The sequence below is a fragment of the Podarcis liolepis genome (assembly GCF_965112155.1).
Source record: "Podarcis liolepis genome assembly, chromosome: 6".
In the NCBI taxonomy this organism is placed as follows: Eukaryota; Metazoa; Chordata; class Lepidosauria; order Squamata; family Lacertidae; genus Podarcis; species Podarcis liolepis.
Genome location: NC_139559.1, coordinates 25,766,843 through 25,786,716, shown reverse-complemented (window position 1 = coordinate 25,786,716; position 19,874 = coordinate 25,766,843). Strand labels below are relative to the sequence as shown.

The following is a 19,874-nucleotide window of genomic DNA, read 5'->3' as shown; positions in this document are numbered from 1 at the left end:
GCCATGCGATTGGCGAAAGGTCTTCAAACGCAGCCAACCAGAGACTCGCTTTCGCACCTGCAGCCAATAGCAGAGGCGCGGGGACGAATTTAGTTTCAAACTCCCTATAAAAGGCGTCGTCGTGTTTGGTATCCTCTTAGTCCCCCGGGAGCGCGTCGTGTTTTTTTTTTTAAAGAGGCACCGGCTGCCCGCATGGCGAACCAGTCGCAGTGCCTGGACGATGCGCCCTTTCGGGGCTTCCGCACCCTGTGGGACCCCAGCCCGCCGCAGGTCTACAGCGAGGCGCAGCGCCTAGCGCTGGAGGAGCTCATCGCCGCTGGCCGGCCGGCCTTCCACGCCTTCCTGCGCCGGGAAAAGCTGCGCGCGTTCCTCTCCGAGCCCGAGATCCGAGCGGTGCTGCGCGCCGCCGTGCCTCCGCCGGGCGCGGACGAGAGTTCGGATCAGTCCCCCAACTCCTCTCTGGATTGCTCGTCTCTCACTTACTTCCCGGTGCAGTCCGACGTGGAGCCGCCTGTGCTGGAGCTGGGCTGGCCGGCCTTCGTCGGCGGCTCTTTCCGGGGGCTCACCCGGGTCGAGGCGCACTTCCAGCCCAGCTTTGGCGAGACCATTTACCCCTGCAAGGAGGCGGTGCGCAAGCAGATCCGGTCGGCCAGGGAGGTGAGTCAGAGCCGTCCAGGGGAAGCAGCGGCAGCTCCGTTTCGGGGCTTGACTGGATTAGCCGCGGCTGCATGGGAATCCAGTTTTTTATCTGATTCCTATTGCCCCCGATCCTATTCCCTCGGAGATTCTCCAACATTTCCCAGGTGTTCCTTAGACCATGTCAGGGCGCCGGAATGTGGATATGAAGCCTTCGCGCGGTATCTGGAAGCTTTAATCAGCCTTTCATCCAAGGAGCTCGGGCCTGACAAACCTGAGTTTCTTCCTCCCCATTCAGTTCTCACAAAAGCCTTTTGAAGTAGGATAGACTGAGACACAAGGCCTGCCTGAGTGGGGATTTGAACTTGGATCTTCCGAACGACAGAGCAGCGCTTTTAACCATTATACCACAGTGAGGCTCTCTATAACAGGGGACCCTTGCTTATGGTCCATCCAATGGGTTTCTCCCATTCAGGCTAGGGGCTGCCACATAAATTTCTCCCTCTGGAACTGTTTGTTCCCCCACAGTGGCATCTATTTTGAGTATTTAACGTTTTGTTACATTGGATTGCATATCTGCTGCTCCAAACACCCTTTGGAGGGGAGGTTGGGGCAAAATGTAGCTAATACAAATATTTTTTATATAGGCACCACACCTCTTTCATTGAGCAAAGTAAGTTTGTTTGATTTCTGTTTGGTTGCTTGATCTTTTGGGCTGAGGGGGTCTGTGATAACACAAAGACCCCTGCCCCAATGGATGGACCAAATACCCTAGAATGGTGGTTCTCAGTCTTCATTTGCTCTTGTCTATATATATGTGCTGTGTAGCCTGCATAAGAGATGGTCAGCAGCCTAGTTTGAATAGAACAGGTGTCTTGGAATGGTCCTTTTATGCAGCATGGGCAGAGGTAGTAGCTGAAAGGATTATATGTCACCTTTTTAATTGAGACTGCCATAGATGAATGAGTACCATAGAACTGCTGCAGAACTGACAGTTGAAGGCGCCTGTGCTGGCTGTTGAAACAGAATGGCTCTGATGCACTTGGATTTTTTTTCCACACTTTGTTCTAGTTTTAGTAATGCACATTAAAAAAAAATTACCAGCATGAGATGCACCGCCAGATAAAAGCTATGACAGAATGATGTTGCACCTTAATACCACCTCAGACTAGGTGTAACCATTATGCAGTGTTCTCTTTCATTCCTCATCCATGTGAATTTCAGTACTGTAGCTGAATTTAGGAGGAATAAGTTAGAAATCCAACAAAATTATTTGTAAAATACATGCTTTGGGACATATCTGATCAAGTCAATCATTATATGTCTCACATCCATTTTGTGAAATGGAATGAGGTGGAGTATTTGGCCAATACCAATTAGTGTACTGTGCTAGATGGAAGGCAAAGATGGAAGAGAGAAGTTATTTTGAATTGATGTATGATGTCCAGTCTTCCTTGGAGTTTTTCTGTCCATGCATGCACAACACTTCAGATGCATTGATATTTATTACCTTGACTACAACCCAGTAAGCTAGTCCGGTTATGAGTTGAGGTTGCTTGCCTTAAGGTGAGAGCTTATGCTTGAGCTGAGGCTTTAAGCTGGAAATTGGGAAGGCCAGCTTCAACTCCTTTATAACAGAGGTGTGGAACCTCTGACCTGCAGGCCATTCTTGGGGCACAATGCCATCAGCTGAAATCACTAGGTGATGGGTGCAACTCAGTCCTGCTGGGATCTGCTTTGCTTCCACATTTCCTATGGGGACCATGTTGTTGATGCAGACCCCTGCAACCAGCAGAATTCAACCCTCCACTCACCAGCTGATTCAGTCCTGCTCAGTTTGCTCTGCACACTTATTCCGCTCTTGAGAACAAACACAGGCAGCCAAAGCACAGTGTGGGGCTATTTGAAAGCCCTTTTGCAAAGAACCCTGTGCTGTTCTCTAAACTTTTTTTTAGAAAAAGGTTTGAAGAGCAGTGTGGAGTTTGTTTGCAAAGGGGCTTTCAAGCAGCCCTACCTTGTGCTTTAAAGCCCTTACCGTTGGAACTACAAAGCTCAGCATCACATGATTGACAGTAGTTGGCTCTGCCCACCAGTCAAATTTGGCCCTACAGGGTGAGGAAACAAGGATCTTGCCTGCTGGTTTCCCATCCCTCCCTCTTGTGATTCCCAGCAACTGGTATTACTACCTCCAACAGTGGAAATAAGAGCATAGACATTTGGTTAGTTGTCATTGAGATTCTTATCTTCCATAATAATAATTTCTCTGATCTTTTTACAGTCATCCAAGCTGGTGGCCATCAGTGCATCTTGTGGGAGCAAACTACATAGTTTGACTATGGAAGAAGTGCTTTATTTTTTCTGTTCTGAATCATCCAATATTCAGCTTCATTTAATGTCCTTGAGATCTAGTACTATGAGAAAGCGAGAAAACCTTCTCTCTATCAATTCTCTCCACCTTGTGCATAATTATATACACTTCTATCAGGTCCCCTCTTGACTTTAAACTAAAAAATCTGTTGCTGTAATCTTTCCTGAAGAGAGGAGTTGCTCCAACTCCTCATAGCAACTACTCTGGCTCCCCCCCTTCATCTTTCCATGATTTCCCTTTCAGCAACAATACATCACAATAGCTTTGCGATTTGAATGGGAGTCTTTTGTTGTTGTTTAGTCGTTTAGTTGTGTCCGACTCTTCGTGACCCCATGGACCAGAGCACGCCAGGCTCTTCCACTGCCTCCCGCAGTTTGGTCAAACTCATGTTGGTAGCTTCGAGAACACTGTCCAACCATCTCATCCTCTGTCGTCCCCTTCTCCTTGTGCCCTCAACCTTTCCCAACAGCAGGGAGTCTTTTAACCTATATTAACACAGGGTTCTGGATCAAGACTCTTTGCAAATAAGCGACACCTGGCAATGTTGTCCTGCATCATACAGCAAGGCTATATTTGACATGGGAGAGGTCTAGTGATCTAATTTTGAAGTACTGGGTGGCAATCCGAGCTAAGAATACTGAAGCAGAGGTACCTGTAGTATTGTGTAGAGCCAATAATTAGCAGTGAATTTTCTCGTGTTGGGTATGTTCCCATGATTTATGACTGCAGTGTGATGCAAACCAGCGAGCTGTTAGGTGGATGATTGCTTCTTTTCCTGCGCTCTGCTGACATACCTACTCTGAGAAAGAGCCGTATAGTAGGTGAGCAGAAATGGGGAAAGAGAGGTGGGACAAGCAGATGTTTTGAATATGTACTTACACTCTTAGAGACTAAGTCTGTATAAAAGGAGGATAAGCAAAAGTGAAGGGGTCTGAAGTCACTATGGAAGATGCCATCACTAGCTCCATCTTTGTACATGACCATTTTTATAAAGGGTAGTTATAGTGTAATTCAAATGCCATGGATATTTGCATGATTATAATTGTGGCAATTTGTAGCGGCAATAACTCACAACATTCTTGTAAGCAGATTGGCTAGATTTTCATTCCCCATGACACATTATGTCATCTTCCTTCTTGATTCTACCTGGTGGCATGTGCCATGGAAACCTGCCTGGCCACACTGCGTTTCCATCTAGCTACCATTGCTCAGTCTTGGGGCACTGCTAGACTGTCAGTATTTTGCAGGTGAGATTCAGTCGCATACTGGCCAGCTCCAGTTGAGCAATTAAAGTTGGGGTTGTTTTTTGAGCTCTTGTGCAAAGAAGCGACTTCCCACCCTACAAAAAAGGCACTGGGAAGTGTGGAATAACATTTGCTTGACCCAGCATGGGACGACCTCCCTGCAAAGAAATAGGAAAGAATGTTCAGTAAATAACAGATGTACAGTAGTCTAACCTCCCTGTTAGGGGTGGGCAATGTTAAGTTTTCAACATTGCGATAGATCGCCAGCAAAACATTGTGGTTTGGCAATAAACTGCTATGTTGAAACAAGCTACATTGGCCCCAGCTGGCGAGGCGTTGGGAGAAACTGCCTCAGCTCTCACGGTGGGAGCTGAGGTGCTGCTCAGCTGTGGGGAGGAAAGACTCCTGCAACCAACTGAGCGAGCCCTGATTCCCCGCTTCTTAGCTGAGAGATGTCGGAACCATGGGATGGAAAGCCAGCTGGCTTGGCCCAGCCGGAGCGGCTCCCTTCTCACCCTTGCTGCTGCAGAGATCCATCAGCCATCCTCCTCCGACGTACGTCTGCAACTCAAGCTGCTGTGCATGCAAGAGCACACATTACTCAGCAGAGTAAACACACAACAGATCAGGCTTGAGGCATGGATACTATACTAAACTACGCATTTATTATACATAAATCAGGACAAAGGAAAACATGGATTCTCTCCTTGTCATTCTTCTCAGAGAGAGAGAACAAAAGCAATACAGAGTGGATGTTCCGCTCATGGGACTCCAGCAATCTGTGCTGGACATGTGACATGTAACAATCCCACATATCTGCAGCAAGGGTGGAATGGAATTCCCAACATCAGATCCCTGACCCTGCTCTTGCTTGCGTACAAGTCTGAGCGGGATGGCTGCTTAGCTCGGGAGTGCAAGCCCCTCCTCTCCAGCTGGGAGAGCCAGGACCTCAGCTCCTGTTTGCATGGAGCTGGATTGGGGCTGCTCAGCTGGGGATGTGTAGGCTCCATCACACTTTTTCACTGAGGGGTTCGGGGCTGCACTCACCTCAAGGGAGAAGTTCAAAGGAGCCTCCTGCACCACCTGAAGGCAGCCAGGTGGAAACAGGGGACAGGGAAGGTGGAGGCAGCCTGGCAGCTGCATCTGAGACCCCTGCACTGCCTCTGAAGCTTCTGGTGGGCTGTCTCTGCCTTGCCAGGTGGTGCTCTGGCCTGGCTATCAGTTGTCTGCCAGTTAAGTTTGCTAACTTGTGTAGCGTGTTCTTCCCATCACTGTGGCCTTCTGCAGCACTGATGGCGGCTCCACCTAGAAATGGGTGGATTGAAATTGGTACATACCAGGATGTGCACACTTCACTAGTATTTCCAGCTGCTGGGCTCTGTGACATCATTGCCTTAAAGCTGACGGCCTGCCACTTTGAGAGGTACGCTAGCATTACAGATTTCAAGGCTCTAGTTGCTTTGCTAATTCTGTTCAGAATGAATCATTCAGAGAGGGTGACTGCTGAATTGCTTCTCACCAGGGTGTTCAGCTGAGATTGTTCCTTGTATAAGAAGCCTGAATAGGTGCTTGATGACATTTATAAGTTGTCCAATACTAGGTTTAGAAGAAATTAATTTTCTTGCTCAAGTCCAGCCATTGGAGATATCTTTGGCATTGTAAGATAAGGCTTCTAAGCTTCTCTTGAAACTTCTTTGGCTGTGATAGGTGTGATTCTACATCAATTACAGGTGATTTCTAACAGGTTTCTGCTTTTTGTGTGCAATTAAATATCCATAATACACAACTTGGTTTGTGGAAATGTATCCATTGTAACTGATAGTTATAGTATCTTGTGCAAGGCTATTTGGCCCTTAGGGGTTCTGAGAAAAAATTGGTTTAACCTCTGCTCTGCTAGCCTCTTAAATATGGTGGACTACACAGAATATGACCCAGGTTTCTAGAATCTCTGCCCATAAAGAGGGTGCTGTGGCAATGGCAACTTGTGAAGGCACGTGACATGGTTTAGCCATGAGAGAAACAACACCCACTAATTTGCCATGTAATGCACACTGTACTTTGGGAACTTTGTCCTAAATTGATCAGAAGTAGCACCCCGCTGTTTAAAAGTAGAAATAGTCTCTGTACTGCTTGATCGTTTGATCTCCTGTGTTCCTCTTGGTAAAGCCACGAAGTAGCATCACTTCTCCCTCTCTTGTAACTAGAACAGGCCTTCCCAGTCTTGGGTCTCCAGCTGTTTTCTTTAGACTACAATTCTCATCATCCCTGCCCACTGATCCTGCTAACTAGGGATGATGGGAGTTGTAGTCCAAAACCAGCTGGAGACCTAAGTTTGGGAAACCCTGCTGTAGAACATTTCGGAACCTACGACCCTCCAGATGTGGCTGACCTATAAATCCCATCAGCCCTAACAAGCGTGACCAACGACAACTTTTGGAGGGCCAGAAGTTCCTCACACCTGCTCTAGAACTTGGGCTCATCCAAAGAAACTGAATGGCAAGGAATTGGGAATTGACCAAAGGAAGTACAACTAGTGCATAGTTTAACTACAGAATTCGCTACCACAAGATGGTGATGGCTGCCAACTTGGGTGTCTTTAAAGAGGGACTTGACTAGTCAATGAAGGATAAGGCTGTTGATCACAATAGTGATATGCTGCCTCTGCAATTGGAGGCAGCGTGCCCCTGAATTCAGCCGCTAGAGAACAATGGTGACAGGGTGGTTCTTGCACTTGTCTCCTGCTTGTGGACTTCCTGTAGGTGTTTCACTTGTCACTGTGGGAAACAGGGTACTGGGCTAGAGAGGTCTCCGGTAAGAACAAGTGGGGTTGTTCTGTTAATTTCGCTGCTTGCAGTTGCATGGCTTGGAGGGTGGCCAGAGAATCAGGTGTTTAACACGTTTTCCCTGGAAAACCTCTGCTTTGTTCAAAACCCGATATACCTACAGCTAGGCAGAATGGCACCCCCATGCATGTACAAGAAGGTGGTATCAGCAGACTTTTGGGAATATTGGCAGAATCACGAAAACCTTAAGGAGACCCCCACCCACCCACCCAATAAGGACTAAACATGCTTAGCGGTCTTGCAGTGCTAAGTGATTTTTTTTTGGGGGGAGGGGTTGGAGGTGGGGTGGAGAACCTGGCCCTGTCTAACTGGAATTCTGAATAGCAGCATTCCATGCTGCAACTTTTAGTTGCATTCTACATTTGTGCACTGTTAAATATGAAATACAGTGGTGCCCCGCAGGACGAATGCCTTGCAAGACTGAAAACTCGCTAGACGAAAGAGTTTTCCGTTTTGGAGGTGCTTCGCAAAACGAATCTCCTATGGGCTTGCTTCGCAAGACGAAAATGTCTTGCGAGTTCCTGCGGGTTCCCCCCCCCTTTTTCTAAGCCGCTTATCAGCTGATCCGATAAGGTGATAAGCCGCTAATCCGCTAATCCATCAATGGGCTTGCTTTGCAAGACGAAAAAAACGCTAGACGAAGAGAATCACAGAACAGATTCTTTTCATCTTGCGAGGCACCACTGTATGTGGCTGCAGCTATCATACACTGAAGAGGCACAGTATAAACTGCTCTAGGGTTTTTTAATTCTTTTAAAATGTAAAATAAATGTCTAGTTCAGATGCTGGCTCCATGCCTGTTCTGCAGTGCCTCCAGGTGACCTTTTTAATCCAGCTGTCTTTAAACAGGATCAGATGCTGATCTTGTTTTCCTTTTTTCCTTTGCCATGAGAAGAGTGCAATGATTTTTCAAAAGGGTGATGCACCCTCAGATAAAGAGAAATAAACAAGTGATTAAAGTTCCTGAAATGCCAGGCAAGAAAGAGCTATTAAGTGACACTCTTGTGATGCATACACAGGAGATGGGAGGAAACTATAATTGCCATTTGATTTCTGCGTGTGTGCTCTCTCAGCCTTTTTGGGGGGGATGGGACATGTTGTCTACACAGAGTGGATGTGTGTTGAAGGATGGGATTATGCCTTTGAAATGCAGTAAATAAAGTACTTACCAAAATGCTATATAAATGAGTCAGAGAAATTGATTATCCATGTAATTCATTTATACTTGATCCCTATGGTTAATACATAGAGTGGTACTTCGGGTTAAGACCTTAATTCGTTCTGGAGGTCAGTTCTTAACTTGAAACTGTTCTTAACCTGAAGTACCACTTTAGCTAATGGGGCCTCCCCCTGCCGCCGTGTGATTTCTGTTCTCGTCCTGAAGCAAAGTTCTTAACCAGAAGTACTATTTCTGGGTTAGTGGAGTCTGTAACCTGAAGCATCTGTAACCCAAGGTACCACTGTAATTGGCTTTGGGGTATTGCCAGATCAAAGATCACAAGACTAAATCCCTTTTTAAGAATGTGGATCTGGCAATGACTGTTAGGTAAATAGAACCGCCATATTTGCAGGCAATATTAGTACATCCATGTTCTAATACCAAGTGAAGTCGTCTTCTGCTTGTTCTTACATACCCCAAAACCATACCATGCATGAGAGAGAGGTAGCAGTAGACTCTGCGTAGCTAGAAAAGTATGCATAACTAGAAAAAAAGATCTGCACGGAAAAATCTCTGAGGAGGAAACCCAAATCCAGTCCTACATTATTAACTCAGTGCAGAGTGACTGAAACCTTTGAGTGGAGGGAGATCAGAATGGATTAGCTGGAAGAGGAAGACAGAGAAACAGATATGTTAGGAGAACTGTAAGTTGAACGGATGATGTGCACAGCCATTGACCATTGTGCACATTCACCAGGCATCATGGAGAATGTGCACATCATCCATCCATGAAGAAGGAAGTATGCACATTCTCTGGCCATGATGCACAATTGCCAAACAGGCCTTGCAGAATGAATGCATATCTCAACGGCATTTTGTACATACTCCAGGCAATATACACATTATCTGATCAGTATGCATAGCCTCCCAGAAACGTGTATTCCCCCCCTGCGGTTCAGACATGTGCAATCTGCATCCCTGCGAGCTGCTTCTAGCACATTGCCTAATGTTATGTGGCCCACAACATTTCCCCCTATTGATTAGCAGAGCAATGGGAAGAAGGGACGGGGCTCCAGAAAAAAAAAAAGGTATCTTAGTCAGCTGAGCAACATAATGGGTATCACTGGATGAGGAAATATTTAAATCTTCCCCCCTTCTCTCACCATCCTAATGGAAATTCCACACACACTCTTTCTGCTATTAAGCTTAAAAAAAGCTCAATAGCAGCATGAGGCTTATCATAATTGAAATTACAGGGTTGGGAAGAGTTAACCAGCTGAGGAAGAGAAAACAGGAGAAAGAGCCCTGAGACTGAGGAGAGAGTGTTCGTGAAGGTCATATTTTTTCTGGACCTCCTCTGCTTCCCATTGTTCAGGTGATCAGTGAAGCTCCACCCCAAATTTGGCCTGGCACGTGTCTCAATGACACCAGGTGATTGACAGGTGAGTTGCCCCACCTGCTTGCCAAAATTGGCCCGTAGGGTGAGGACAGAGGATGATCTGGTCCACTGGGCCCAAACGATTCTCCACCCCTGCTGTAGAATGTTGGTATTTGATGCTTTGATTAGAACCTGACATGTAGTGGAGTGAAACTTGAGGTATTGAGAGTAGATTGAGCCACCTATTTTGTGTATCTTATAAACACCCCATTAACACGTGTCCTCATGGTGGGTCTTACAAAAATTCAAAGAAAGTAAAAAATTAGAATTATCTTGTTCCAAGTACTAAAACATGGTTCTAAAATGCGCGAGAAATGAAAAAGTTATTCCCCTCGTTCTGAAAATATCTTATGTACAGTAAGTACCACGTGAGCCTCTTGGGGAAGGGCATTCCATAATAGGGGTGCCACCACCAAGAAGGCATCTCTTTAGGCAGGGACACCTCAAGAAGAGCTTTTGACAAAGACCTTATGGTCCAGTCAGATGTAAGTGGGAGGAGGTGAACTTTCAAGTAGCTTGGTCACAAGTGTTTCAGATAGTAGGTGGGAGATAGCATTCCTGAATGTTTCCGGCACTTAAAACTAAACACAAATGAATCGATTTATTTCAGTCACTGACTAGAGTGGAAAACTAAACAACATTTCCCTGCAAGTAGAACACTTGCAGAACAGAAGATCCCTTCCCCTTTCAGCAGGGAGTTCTGTTTTTATTGTGGGATTTTTTTTAAAAAAAGGTTCTTCTGCTTGCAGTCTGCTTGTCTACCACCTCTGGACTTCATTCTGCTGTCTGTGCAGATCAGACATTTTTCTTTCTAGTACCTAACAGTGGAAAGTGGGCAGCCTTTCTCCTTTTAGAGCTCTGAATCTGGAATAACTCATTCCCATAAACAGAGACTTGGTATCCTTTCCTCAAGAAATGGGACAGCTTGTGGGTTTCCCCCCATAGTCCTGAAGTTGAGTTTTGTGGAAAATGACATGGCGAGGAGCAGTTTGGGGAGGATGAAACTGTGTAGTTTCGGTGACTGGAGGAGGGTGTGAGGTCTTTGCTGATCAAGAACACATTACAGGTCAGGCAACTAGTATGGCGGAAACTCTATAGAAGCTTCTGTTTGATGACATTAATTGAAAGGAGTGAGGTGTGTGGAATAGAGGACCATGCAATCTTAACTCATGTAGAGAGGCTTTTATCTTGAGGTCATTCACGGTCCAACCAGAGGGAAGGGTTTAAAGTAATCAAATGAAATATAATTAAAGAGTGAGGGAGATGACACTAATTAAATAGAAACAGTTTTATATTGCTTGGTGACAGGTGAGTCAACATTTGCGCTTTTGATTTAGCCTTGGGACTTCCATTCAGTGACTGCGCTGTCAGAAACACCCCAAAGCCACAAATTTCCTCCTGTCTTGGCAATGGACTTAGCTGCCACTAGTTCTTGAGTCAATGTGAACAGGAGATGGCTGTACAGAATGTACATTCCTGAGTAAGGCAAGAAGACAAGACTCCTGTGTCTTTTAATAGCTGCATAGATCTTGCCGCCCAAATAAAGTTTTCTGGTGTTGGGCATTTAAGGAAACGGAGGCAATAGTCAGACAGAATATTGTGCCATCCTTGCAACTGCAATTGTTGAACCTGTGGTCAGATGGCAACAAAGTTTTGAAAAATAAAGAATTAATCAGTCTTTTGCTGACAGCTGCAAGGCTCTGGAAAGACTTGTGTGAGGCTAACACAGAATATCAACATCATGTGGTCTGAGAAATAGCACTCCTAGGAAATACAAAACCAGAGTCACAAGAGGTCACAGTAAAAGAAATGTTAGTTGCAGTGTGGTTTGGTTCCATAGATTAAACCAACAAGACGGAACATGGGCAAGCGCCACCAGTAGCATTCAAGAGGATTTGGTTATGATACTAGGTTTTCTCATATGTTGTAATAGCTTTCTTTAGGAAGAGACAGATCCTTTCTCAACTCTGCAAGCACATAGGTTATTAAATGCTTTGTCCCTTGGCTTTTTTTTACTTGGTAACATCTTAAAGGTGTGGCATTGTATTAAGTTTCCCCTCACTGATAGTTTTGTTATAACCTGCATATTTTGTTTTTATATTGGGTTCATTTGTTTAGTTATTTTCTTTGTGTTGTGACTTGTACATGTTTTGGTATGTATGAGTTTAAACTTATGTGAAAATAAAAAAGTCAACTAACCAAAAATATGGCACATAAGTCTTGTTTCATGCCCAAAGGCTAACACTGAAAAACTGTCCTCTGATCATTCACCTGTGTTTGACCCTGAAGAGGCAGAACATCTAGAATTCATTAACTAATTTTGCCTATTTTTGTCTAGTAACCCAAAGAGTAAGGTCTTGTCTCACTGGCAAATTTGTCATATGGTTCCATAGATAAAGAAGCTTAATGAAGATGATCTTATTACAGTTTTTAGACTGAATGTGTGATTACTCAAAATCACACATGATTGTTATCTAACAGCCAGTCATATTTCAAAGCTAAACCCACACATTCATAGGAATCCTAGTTATCTCCATGTGTCATCAAATACTGTTTCTTTGTGAAAAAACAAGCAATGTGAAAATATATATATATACATTAGTTTGTGAGATGTATATACATTAGTTTGTGAGATGTATATACATTAGTTTGTGAGATGTATACGTATTTCAAAATTCATATCCATTACCCTTGAGCCATTTGGTGCCAGTGTTCAAAAATTGCCAGGTGTCAGGCACATTTTGCTCCCGGGTTATTAGGCACTTGTAACCAATGAAGATGCCTGGGCGACAGGGCATTCTTTGTGGTGGCCCCTAAGCTACTCCCTCCCTACAGAGGTATGTCTGGCACCATCACTGTACAGCTTCTGATGAATGCTGAATATGCACCTCTTACCCTGGCTTTTGACACAGGTGTACATTTTTTACTTTCCTTATTTCTGTGACTGTAGATTGTTTTAAACTGTGCTTAACATTGTGCTTTGATATTGTAACCCAGGCATGGGCAAACTTGGCCCTCCAGATGTTTTGGGACTACAACTCCCATCATCCCTGACCACTGGTCCTGTTAGCTAGGGATGTTGGGAGCTGTAGTCCCGAGTTTGCCTATTCCTGTTGTAACCCACCCTGAGACTTTGGGGTGAAGGGCGGGTTAATACAAAATAATGACAATAATTATTTTGGTAGGGTAGGGCTAGCATTGCGGGCTACAATTTAATAGGTTTCAATTAGAACTTTGAAAGTGTTGCCTCTTTGTCCTTGCAACACCCCTATAGGCAAGTCCTGATTTCTGTTTTACAAGTGGGCTCTCCAGTTCAAGAGGAAGAATGTTATTTTTCTTCCTTCCTAACGCAGTGCTTGAAAAATCTCTGGCACACTTCACTGTTTCCTCCCAGCACCTGACAATACCTGAGATTCCTATGCAATGCTAACACAAGGTTTTGCCTGTTTTTGGCCCTTCCTCAACGCTTATGAAGCGTTTAGAGAGAGAAAAAACATGGTAGAAGTCACGTGTACCTTGTAGACTTGGCTTTGCTATCTGAAACGCCAAATCCTTTTAATAAGCTGTGTTGGCCTTCCTAACAAACACCTGCAGCAAGCCAGTACATGGCCCAGCCTCTGCCTGGGAGGAAGGGAGGGGAGGAAAATGTTGACTGATAGTTGACTCTGCCACAGTTTCTCTTCAGGCCATGGCATGAGATTAACAGCAGAACCCCTTGATTCAGGGGAAACCACAGAAATGCAGGCTGCTCAGTAGACGTGCTGGTGGTGCTGGTGGTAGAGGGATCGTTGTATACCCCCTGGGTTATGAGAACAGATACCTATGCCAGGAGTGGTGCCCCTCCAGATGTTGCTTATTTCATCCCCCCAATTTGTTATAGTATTTCCATGCAGATTTTCACTCACACAAGTCACAAAGCAGCTTAAGTATCTCTAAAACCCTGATCCCGCCCCACCCCGCCGTGACATATACCGTATTTTTTGCTCTATAAGACTCACTTTTTCCCTCCTAAAAAGTAAGGGGAAATGTGTGTGCGTCTTATGGAGCGAATGCAGGCTGTGCAGCTATCCCAGAAGCCAGAACAGCAAGAGGGATTGCTGCGTTCACTGTGCTGCGATCCCTCCTGCTGTTCTGGCTTCTGAGATTCAGTTTTTTTGTTTTCCTCCTCCAAAAACTAGGTGCGTCTTGTGGTCTGGTGCGTCTTATAGAGCGAAAAATATGGTAATTCTTATTATTCAAAAAGTGAACTCCTATTCACGTGGAGGAAGCCTAAAAGGCCATTCACTGCTAATAACTCATTCTCAAATTGCCCACCTTAAAAATCAAATTGCCCCACATTGGGAACCACAGATATAAAATAATTAACAAATCCTCAGTAAAAGAATTACAAATCACCAGTAAAACAACCACCTTCTATAAAACACTATTAACAAAAAACTAAAAGGAAAAAGCTAAACAACAGAACCACAACGGAAGCCCTATTCTAAGATTCACAAAGCGTTATAGCACCCGTGATGCACAAAATAACATTAACAAACCAAAAACCAACTAAGCATGGTTGAATTCGCAGAAACACTCCCCCCCACCCCCATGACTCATAGTCTTCCACTCAGTTGATCAAAAGACACATGAACATAAGGCCCGTGGCAGCAACTCCATTCTGAAGGCTCCTAAGGCTGGATGGTGGGGCAAGGCAGGTGGAAAAAAACCATTGCATGATGAGTCCCTATAGCTCCTATGATGTCTGACATTGGCTAGAGCCAATGGGAGTTGGAATAGGAAAACACTGGGGGTGGGGTCACAGGTTTCCCACCCTTGTTTAATGCTATGCAAGAAAATTTAAATGTAACAAGTTGCTAGGTCTGTCTGGCATCCACTGGGGTGCCCTCCAGATGCTGTTAGACGACAATGCCCATCGACAGACCACACACTAGTTGGAGCTGATGGGAGTTGGAGTCCAACAACATCCCCTCCCTTGACCAAAAGCGTGTTACAAGATAAGTTTCTGCACATAACTTCTTATAATTCATTTTTTCTTACTTTAAATTCTTCCAGGTTATCGCTATAGTTATGGACTCCTTCACAGACATGGACATCTTCAGTGATCTCCGGGAAGCCTGTAGAAAGAGGCTGGTTCCTGTCTACATCCTCCTGGATCAGGCCTGCCTTTGTCATTTTATGGAGATGTGCAAAAACCTGGATTTTTCTCCTGAACAGGAGCCTGTAAGTTGTGGGGCGCTTCTGATTTTACAAGTGGAAAACAGATTGATCTTGGATTTACCTCAGCCCATTATTCAAAAGAGGGGGAAAGTCTCATGCTCAAAGCTGCTTTTCCCTTTCCTTGTCTAATACATTTGGATGCTAAACCCTTTACCCAGAAGTGAGGTTCCCTTGATACATCCCAGTTAAGAGACCAATCCAAACTGTGGCTGGAAACCTTGTGCCAGCCAGGATGGGAACTATGCATGGGGTGGTGGTAAATCTCAACTAGTTTGCTGCAGCAGCTCTTTCAGGCCCATCACTGGGATACAGTTCTGGCTTGAAGAGAGCTTGGCTTTTTGGCCTAAACTGTGTGCCATTTTTTAACAGCTGATGAGAGTCCGAACTATTACTGGAAACACTTATTATGCAAGATCAGGAGCCAAGATAATTGGGAGTGTCCATGAGAAGTTCATGTTGGTTGATGGTGTAAGAGTGACTACAGGCTCTTACAGGTAAGCTACCTGATACCTTTTGTATTTCTTTAACAAACCCGAGAGTCTTCTGTAGAGTGTAGTCTGATGGGAAGTCTGCGATAGCCTCAGCAGACAAATACCCATCGCCTGTGCTTGAAGCATCATTTCCCTGGTACAAACATGCCCCCTTGACTAGCAGACCCTTTAAGAAACTGACAAAGGCTTTATCTCATTTGAAGCGGGGCAGAAGGAAGGGCCAGGGGGAGATTGATTAGTCTTCTTGAGCTGCTTTCAGTTCCTTTCACTCCTGATTTGTATTTATATGCAGACACGGCAGTATAGAATGTAGTGTATGTATATTCATTATGCAGAAGTGACATATGGCCTTTCAGACTGTCCAAGCAGCAGCTGTTGAATTTCTGCTAGACAAGCTGTAAAAAGGCACTGAAGTTCTACTGAGGGGATGGGGGTTGTGGAGAAAAAGAAGAAGTAGCAAATGTGTATTTAAATGGGAATGAATTCTTGTTCTGTCTCACAAGGGGGAGCAGTTCAGTCTTACCTACTTCATACCAACAAGAAGAGGTCATGAAAAAATGTTTTAAATAATATCTCCAGTGCTTTTTTCCTGGGGGGGATGCAGGGGTATGCATACCCCTAAACATTTTGTGAATCTAGGTCTGGCCTAGTTGAGTATTTCTATATGAGTAGGAAAATGAGAGTACTGCTGAACATTTTTTTTAAGAAAAAAGCACTGAATATTTTTATTGGGATTTTATCAGAGAAAACCCAGAAACATGTAAATGCTACAGAATGTAAGTAAATAAAAAGGTTGAAACAAACAAACATAGAACATGTGTCCCATGTTGAAAGAACAAGCCCTCCCATAGGCAAAAGCACATGTACATTGCAAAAGGCTGGACTCAGAAGTAATCGCTAAGTAGGGACTGAGTACCAGAACAGATACCACAACCAGATTGATGCTGTGAGAGAATGTGAGGAGTAGGTGGTCTAGTTTCCCCTGGAGTTAATGAAGAAAAGGTAACCAGTCATCAGAGAACTTCACATTGGATTCCAACTCCCCAGCCAGTTTGCATTGCTATGTCCATTTGTCAGCCATAAAACATTTTTTTTAAAGGAATGGTTATGCATAGCATAATACTCTTCTTCTCTTCCTCCTCCCCCAACCCCTGGCAGCTTCACGTGGACTGATGGGAAACTAAACAGCAGCAATGTATTGCTACTCTCTGGCCAAGTGGTTGAACACTTTGATCTGGAGTTCCGCATCTTGTACGCACGATCAAAACCTCTTGACCCGAAGCAGCCATCCAGCTACAGGAACAGCGATGCCTTTGAGCACATGAGCAGTAAAGCAACACCGTGCAAAGACTTCACTGTGCATAACCTCCTGAGAGCGGAGTTCGCCAGGCTCTCAAGCAGCCCAAAGAAGCTTGAGAGAGAACTGGAGCTGGCGAGAGAACTCCAAAGTGGAAGGGTGACCGCGAAGCGCCCTCACCTGAGTGGTGGTGAGGAGTGGCACAATGGCCCTGAGGTCCTAGCGAACCCTAAGGGGACAAGTAGCCAGTCAACTCAGACCGAGCCATTGGAAGAGAAGCCCGCCACCGCCCTCTTTAACTGCGCCACACAAACCAGCATTTCAGTGGCAACAGCCACCACCCAGACCACTACTCGATCCAGGATGGTGGGCACTCAGACGACCGTTTTGTACAAGACCGCCACAACGCAGACTGAGCAGAGGGAGGCTGCAGAAGTGGTCCAGAATCAAAGGGTGCCTGATCAAAGGCTGCCCGAACAGAGAGTGGTCTTCAAAGAAGCATCTCCTGATCAGAGGGTGCCATCTAAAGAAGTATCTCCCATTACTAGGAAGGCCACTTCAACTTCATCCAGCGCTCGGTCGCTTTCTTCGCTTTCTTCCCAGTGCTCTCGGGCAAGCTCTACGGGCTCGCTGACATCCCTGAGGTCCATAGACTATGCCGCCAACCACAGGGCCGACTATTTCCGCAAGCTGAACAAGGAGAGGGAATTCCACTACTCCGTCATCCGGTCCAAGCTGAATCACATGGTTTCCATGCTGTCTAGGAGGGGCAACGTGGCAGAAAACTACATAGGCTGCCGCCCAATGAGGTGCAACTTAAAGCCTAGGCAGCGGATCAGCACGAGCCTCATAAACCTCAGAGACTTTGCACTGTACTCATCAAATGACTGCTTCTGAGAAATGGGATCGTGAGAGCTGGCACACATAATTGCTGTACGGGACATACTGCTGGGTTGGTTGTTTTTGTTTTAACTTGGCTGCCCAGCCATCTTTGTGATACTGCAAGCCTTTCTCAGGCTTTGCCGTGCCATGGAGAAAAACGGTTTGGAATGCCAAGCCAATATACACATTATACCTAGCGGCACGATGGTAGCTATCACGTGGAAACTACTTCACGTTGCTCTTTGTGGCTTACTTCTAAGTGCTCCTGCCTTCACACTTGGTCAATTCTATACTGCCCTTAGAAATGTCGCTTTTTACTGCTTTTTTGGTCTAAGAAATCATGGGGTAACTTGGTTTTATCAAGGGACAAAAATATTAGCTGTTTTGATTGTTTAAAAAAACCACAGTAGTGCCTTTTTTTTTGTCCCAATATAGGAGCATGTAAAAATATTTTAAGTGTATGACCCTGTATCATAGAATCATAGAATCATAGAGTTGGAAGAGACCACAAGGACCATCGAGTCCAACCCCCTGCCAAGCAGGAGTTGATGGCCTGATAACCGATGGCTAACAAAAGACAATGTTCAGTGACTCATAACTTTTCCAACAACTGTGGCCATATCTTAGGGCAAATTTCCCAGTTGTTGTTCGCTATTTTCATTGTCTTCTACTTTTCTGTATATAACTCTTATTTGACTCTGAAAAATAAAACATTTCCAAAAAAGAAAACACATCTTTCCCAAGTTAGAGGATTTTTTAAAGGTAATATAGTGTCAAACCAAACATCAGTTTATATTCTACTTGAACGCAAGTGTGCTTAAGGATTGCAACTTTGACTTCAAAATGTCTTCATGTTTCATTTTTCCCCTAACAGCCATTTGAGGTGGGTCAGTTCAGGACCAAGTGACTTGAACAACTTAAATGCAGATCCAAGCTTATTATTCAGTCTACAAGGGTAATTAATTCAGAATAAAGAAGAAAGCAAAGTCTGATGTGGCTCAGTTTAATATTACTTTGTGCAGATTTTACTTTGTTCAAAAATGCACTGAACAAGGCCATCCAGATAATGCAAAGAGACAACTTTGAAATCTATATGTCCTTTGTTTCTAAGGGGATCTGCTCACATCTGTATTCTCTCCAGTACACCCAGCTTCTTTGATGAGTAAGTATAACATCTGTTCTGCACTTGTCAGAAATCGATCTTTTTGTGTGGCAGCACCTGCACTTTGGGAGAGAACAGCTACGGGCAGTAGAGGCTTGAAAGCTATCTCTGGTGAACGAGGCTTTTGGGTCTCTTGACAGTTTTGCCTTCCTTACAATATAGGTCACAATGGGGACTGTTTACACTCTATATTTCCAAAAGAATAAGGCTGCAATCCTAAACTTGCTTACCTGGTGGTAAGTTCCACTGCATTCAGTGAGATTTCCTTCTGTGTAAACATGATTGGGATTGCAGACTCAGTCACCAAAATAACCCCCAACATAATTTCTGCCAAGAGACTACAAATTCTCAGCTCAGAATTTAGTGTTCCTTTTATTTAAAGTATGCCAATTGACACATTTTCTTACTGTGTTTTCTCACATGCTGGCCTGGGCTTCTTTGGAGAAAGGGTGGGATATATGTTTTATTAATAATAACAATAAATTGGGCACTGCTTGTTAAGGAGAAGACCTTAAACTCTTATGGGACACTGATCCCCTGGAAATCTTATTCTTCTATATAACAACAACAACAATTTATTATTATTATTATTTATTACTTATACTCTGCCCATCTGGCCAGGCCTTCCCAGCCACCTTGGGCGGCTTCCAACAGGATATTAAAAACACAATAAAACATCGAACCTTAAAAACTTCCCTAAACGGGGCTGCCTTCAGATGTCTTCTGAAAGTCAGATAGTTGTTTATTTCCTTGACATCTGATGGGAGGGTGTTCCACAGGGCAGGTGCCACTACCGAAAAGGCCCTCTTGCCTGGTTCTTTAAGCCTTTAGTTTTGAGATCTCAGCAGGCAATTTACGTATGATGCAAACATATTTCTGCATGCACAAGGGCTAGAAGCTTGCAATTCTCAACAAGCTGAATTATTCAGTGCCCCCAACACATTCTACAGGATTCTGTACTGCTGTGGAATTGCAGCACACAGAATGCAGTTTCTCTCTCAAAAGTGGTGCCTATTCTACTGCAATAGTATTCCTCCACTAGATCTAGGGCCATCTTTCCCAGCTCTTACAAGCAACACATAACAAACAGAAAATTAAGACTGCTGGATAGTACTGTGGTAACTAGTTCTGAGA

At 44.5% G+C, this 19,874-nt stretch overlaps 1 protein-coding gene across 1 annotated transcript; it reads left to right on the top strand.

The window, feature by feature from the left end:
* Nucleotides 1-11: 11 nt before the first annotated feature.
* FAM83D (family with sequence similarity 83 member D) lies at nt 12-18,307 on the top strand. Its single transcript, XM_083508671.1, has 5 exons — nt 12-657; nt 14,744-14,911; nt 15,278-15,402; nt 16,558-18,046; nt 18,121-18,307. Exons 1-4 carry the CDS (start codon nt 193-195, stop codon nt 17,591-17,593), a joined length of 1,794 nt encoding a protein of 597 aa, XP_083364797.1. The 5' UTR covers nt 12-192; the 3' UTR covers nt 17,594-18,046; nt 18,121-18,307.
* Nucleotides 18,308-19,874: the final 1,567 nt, after the last annotated feature.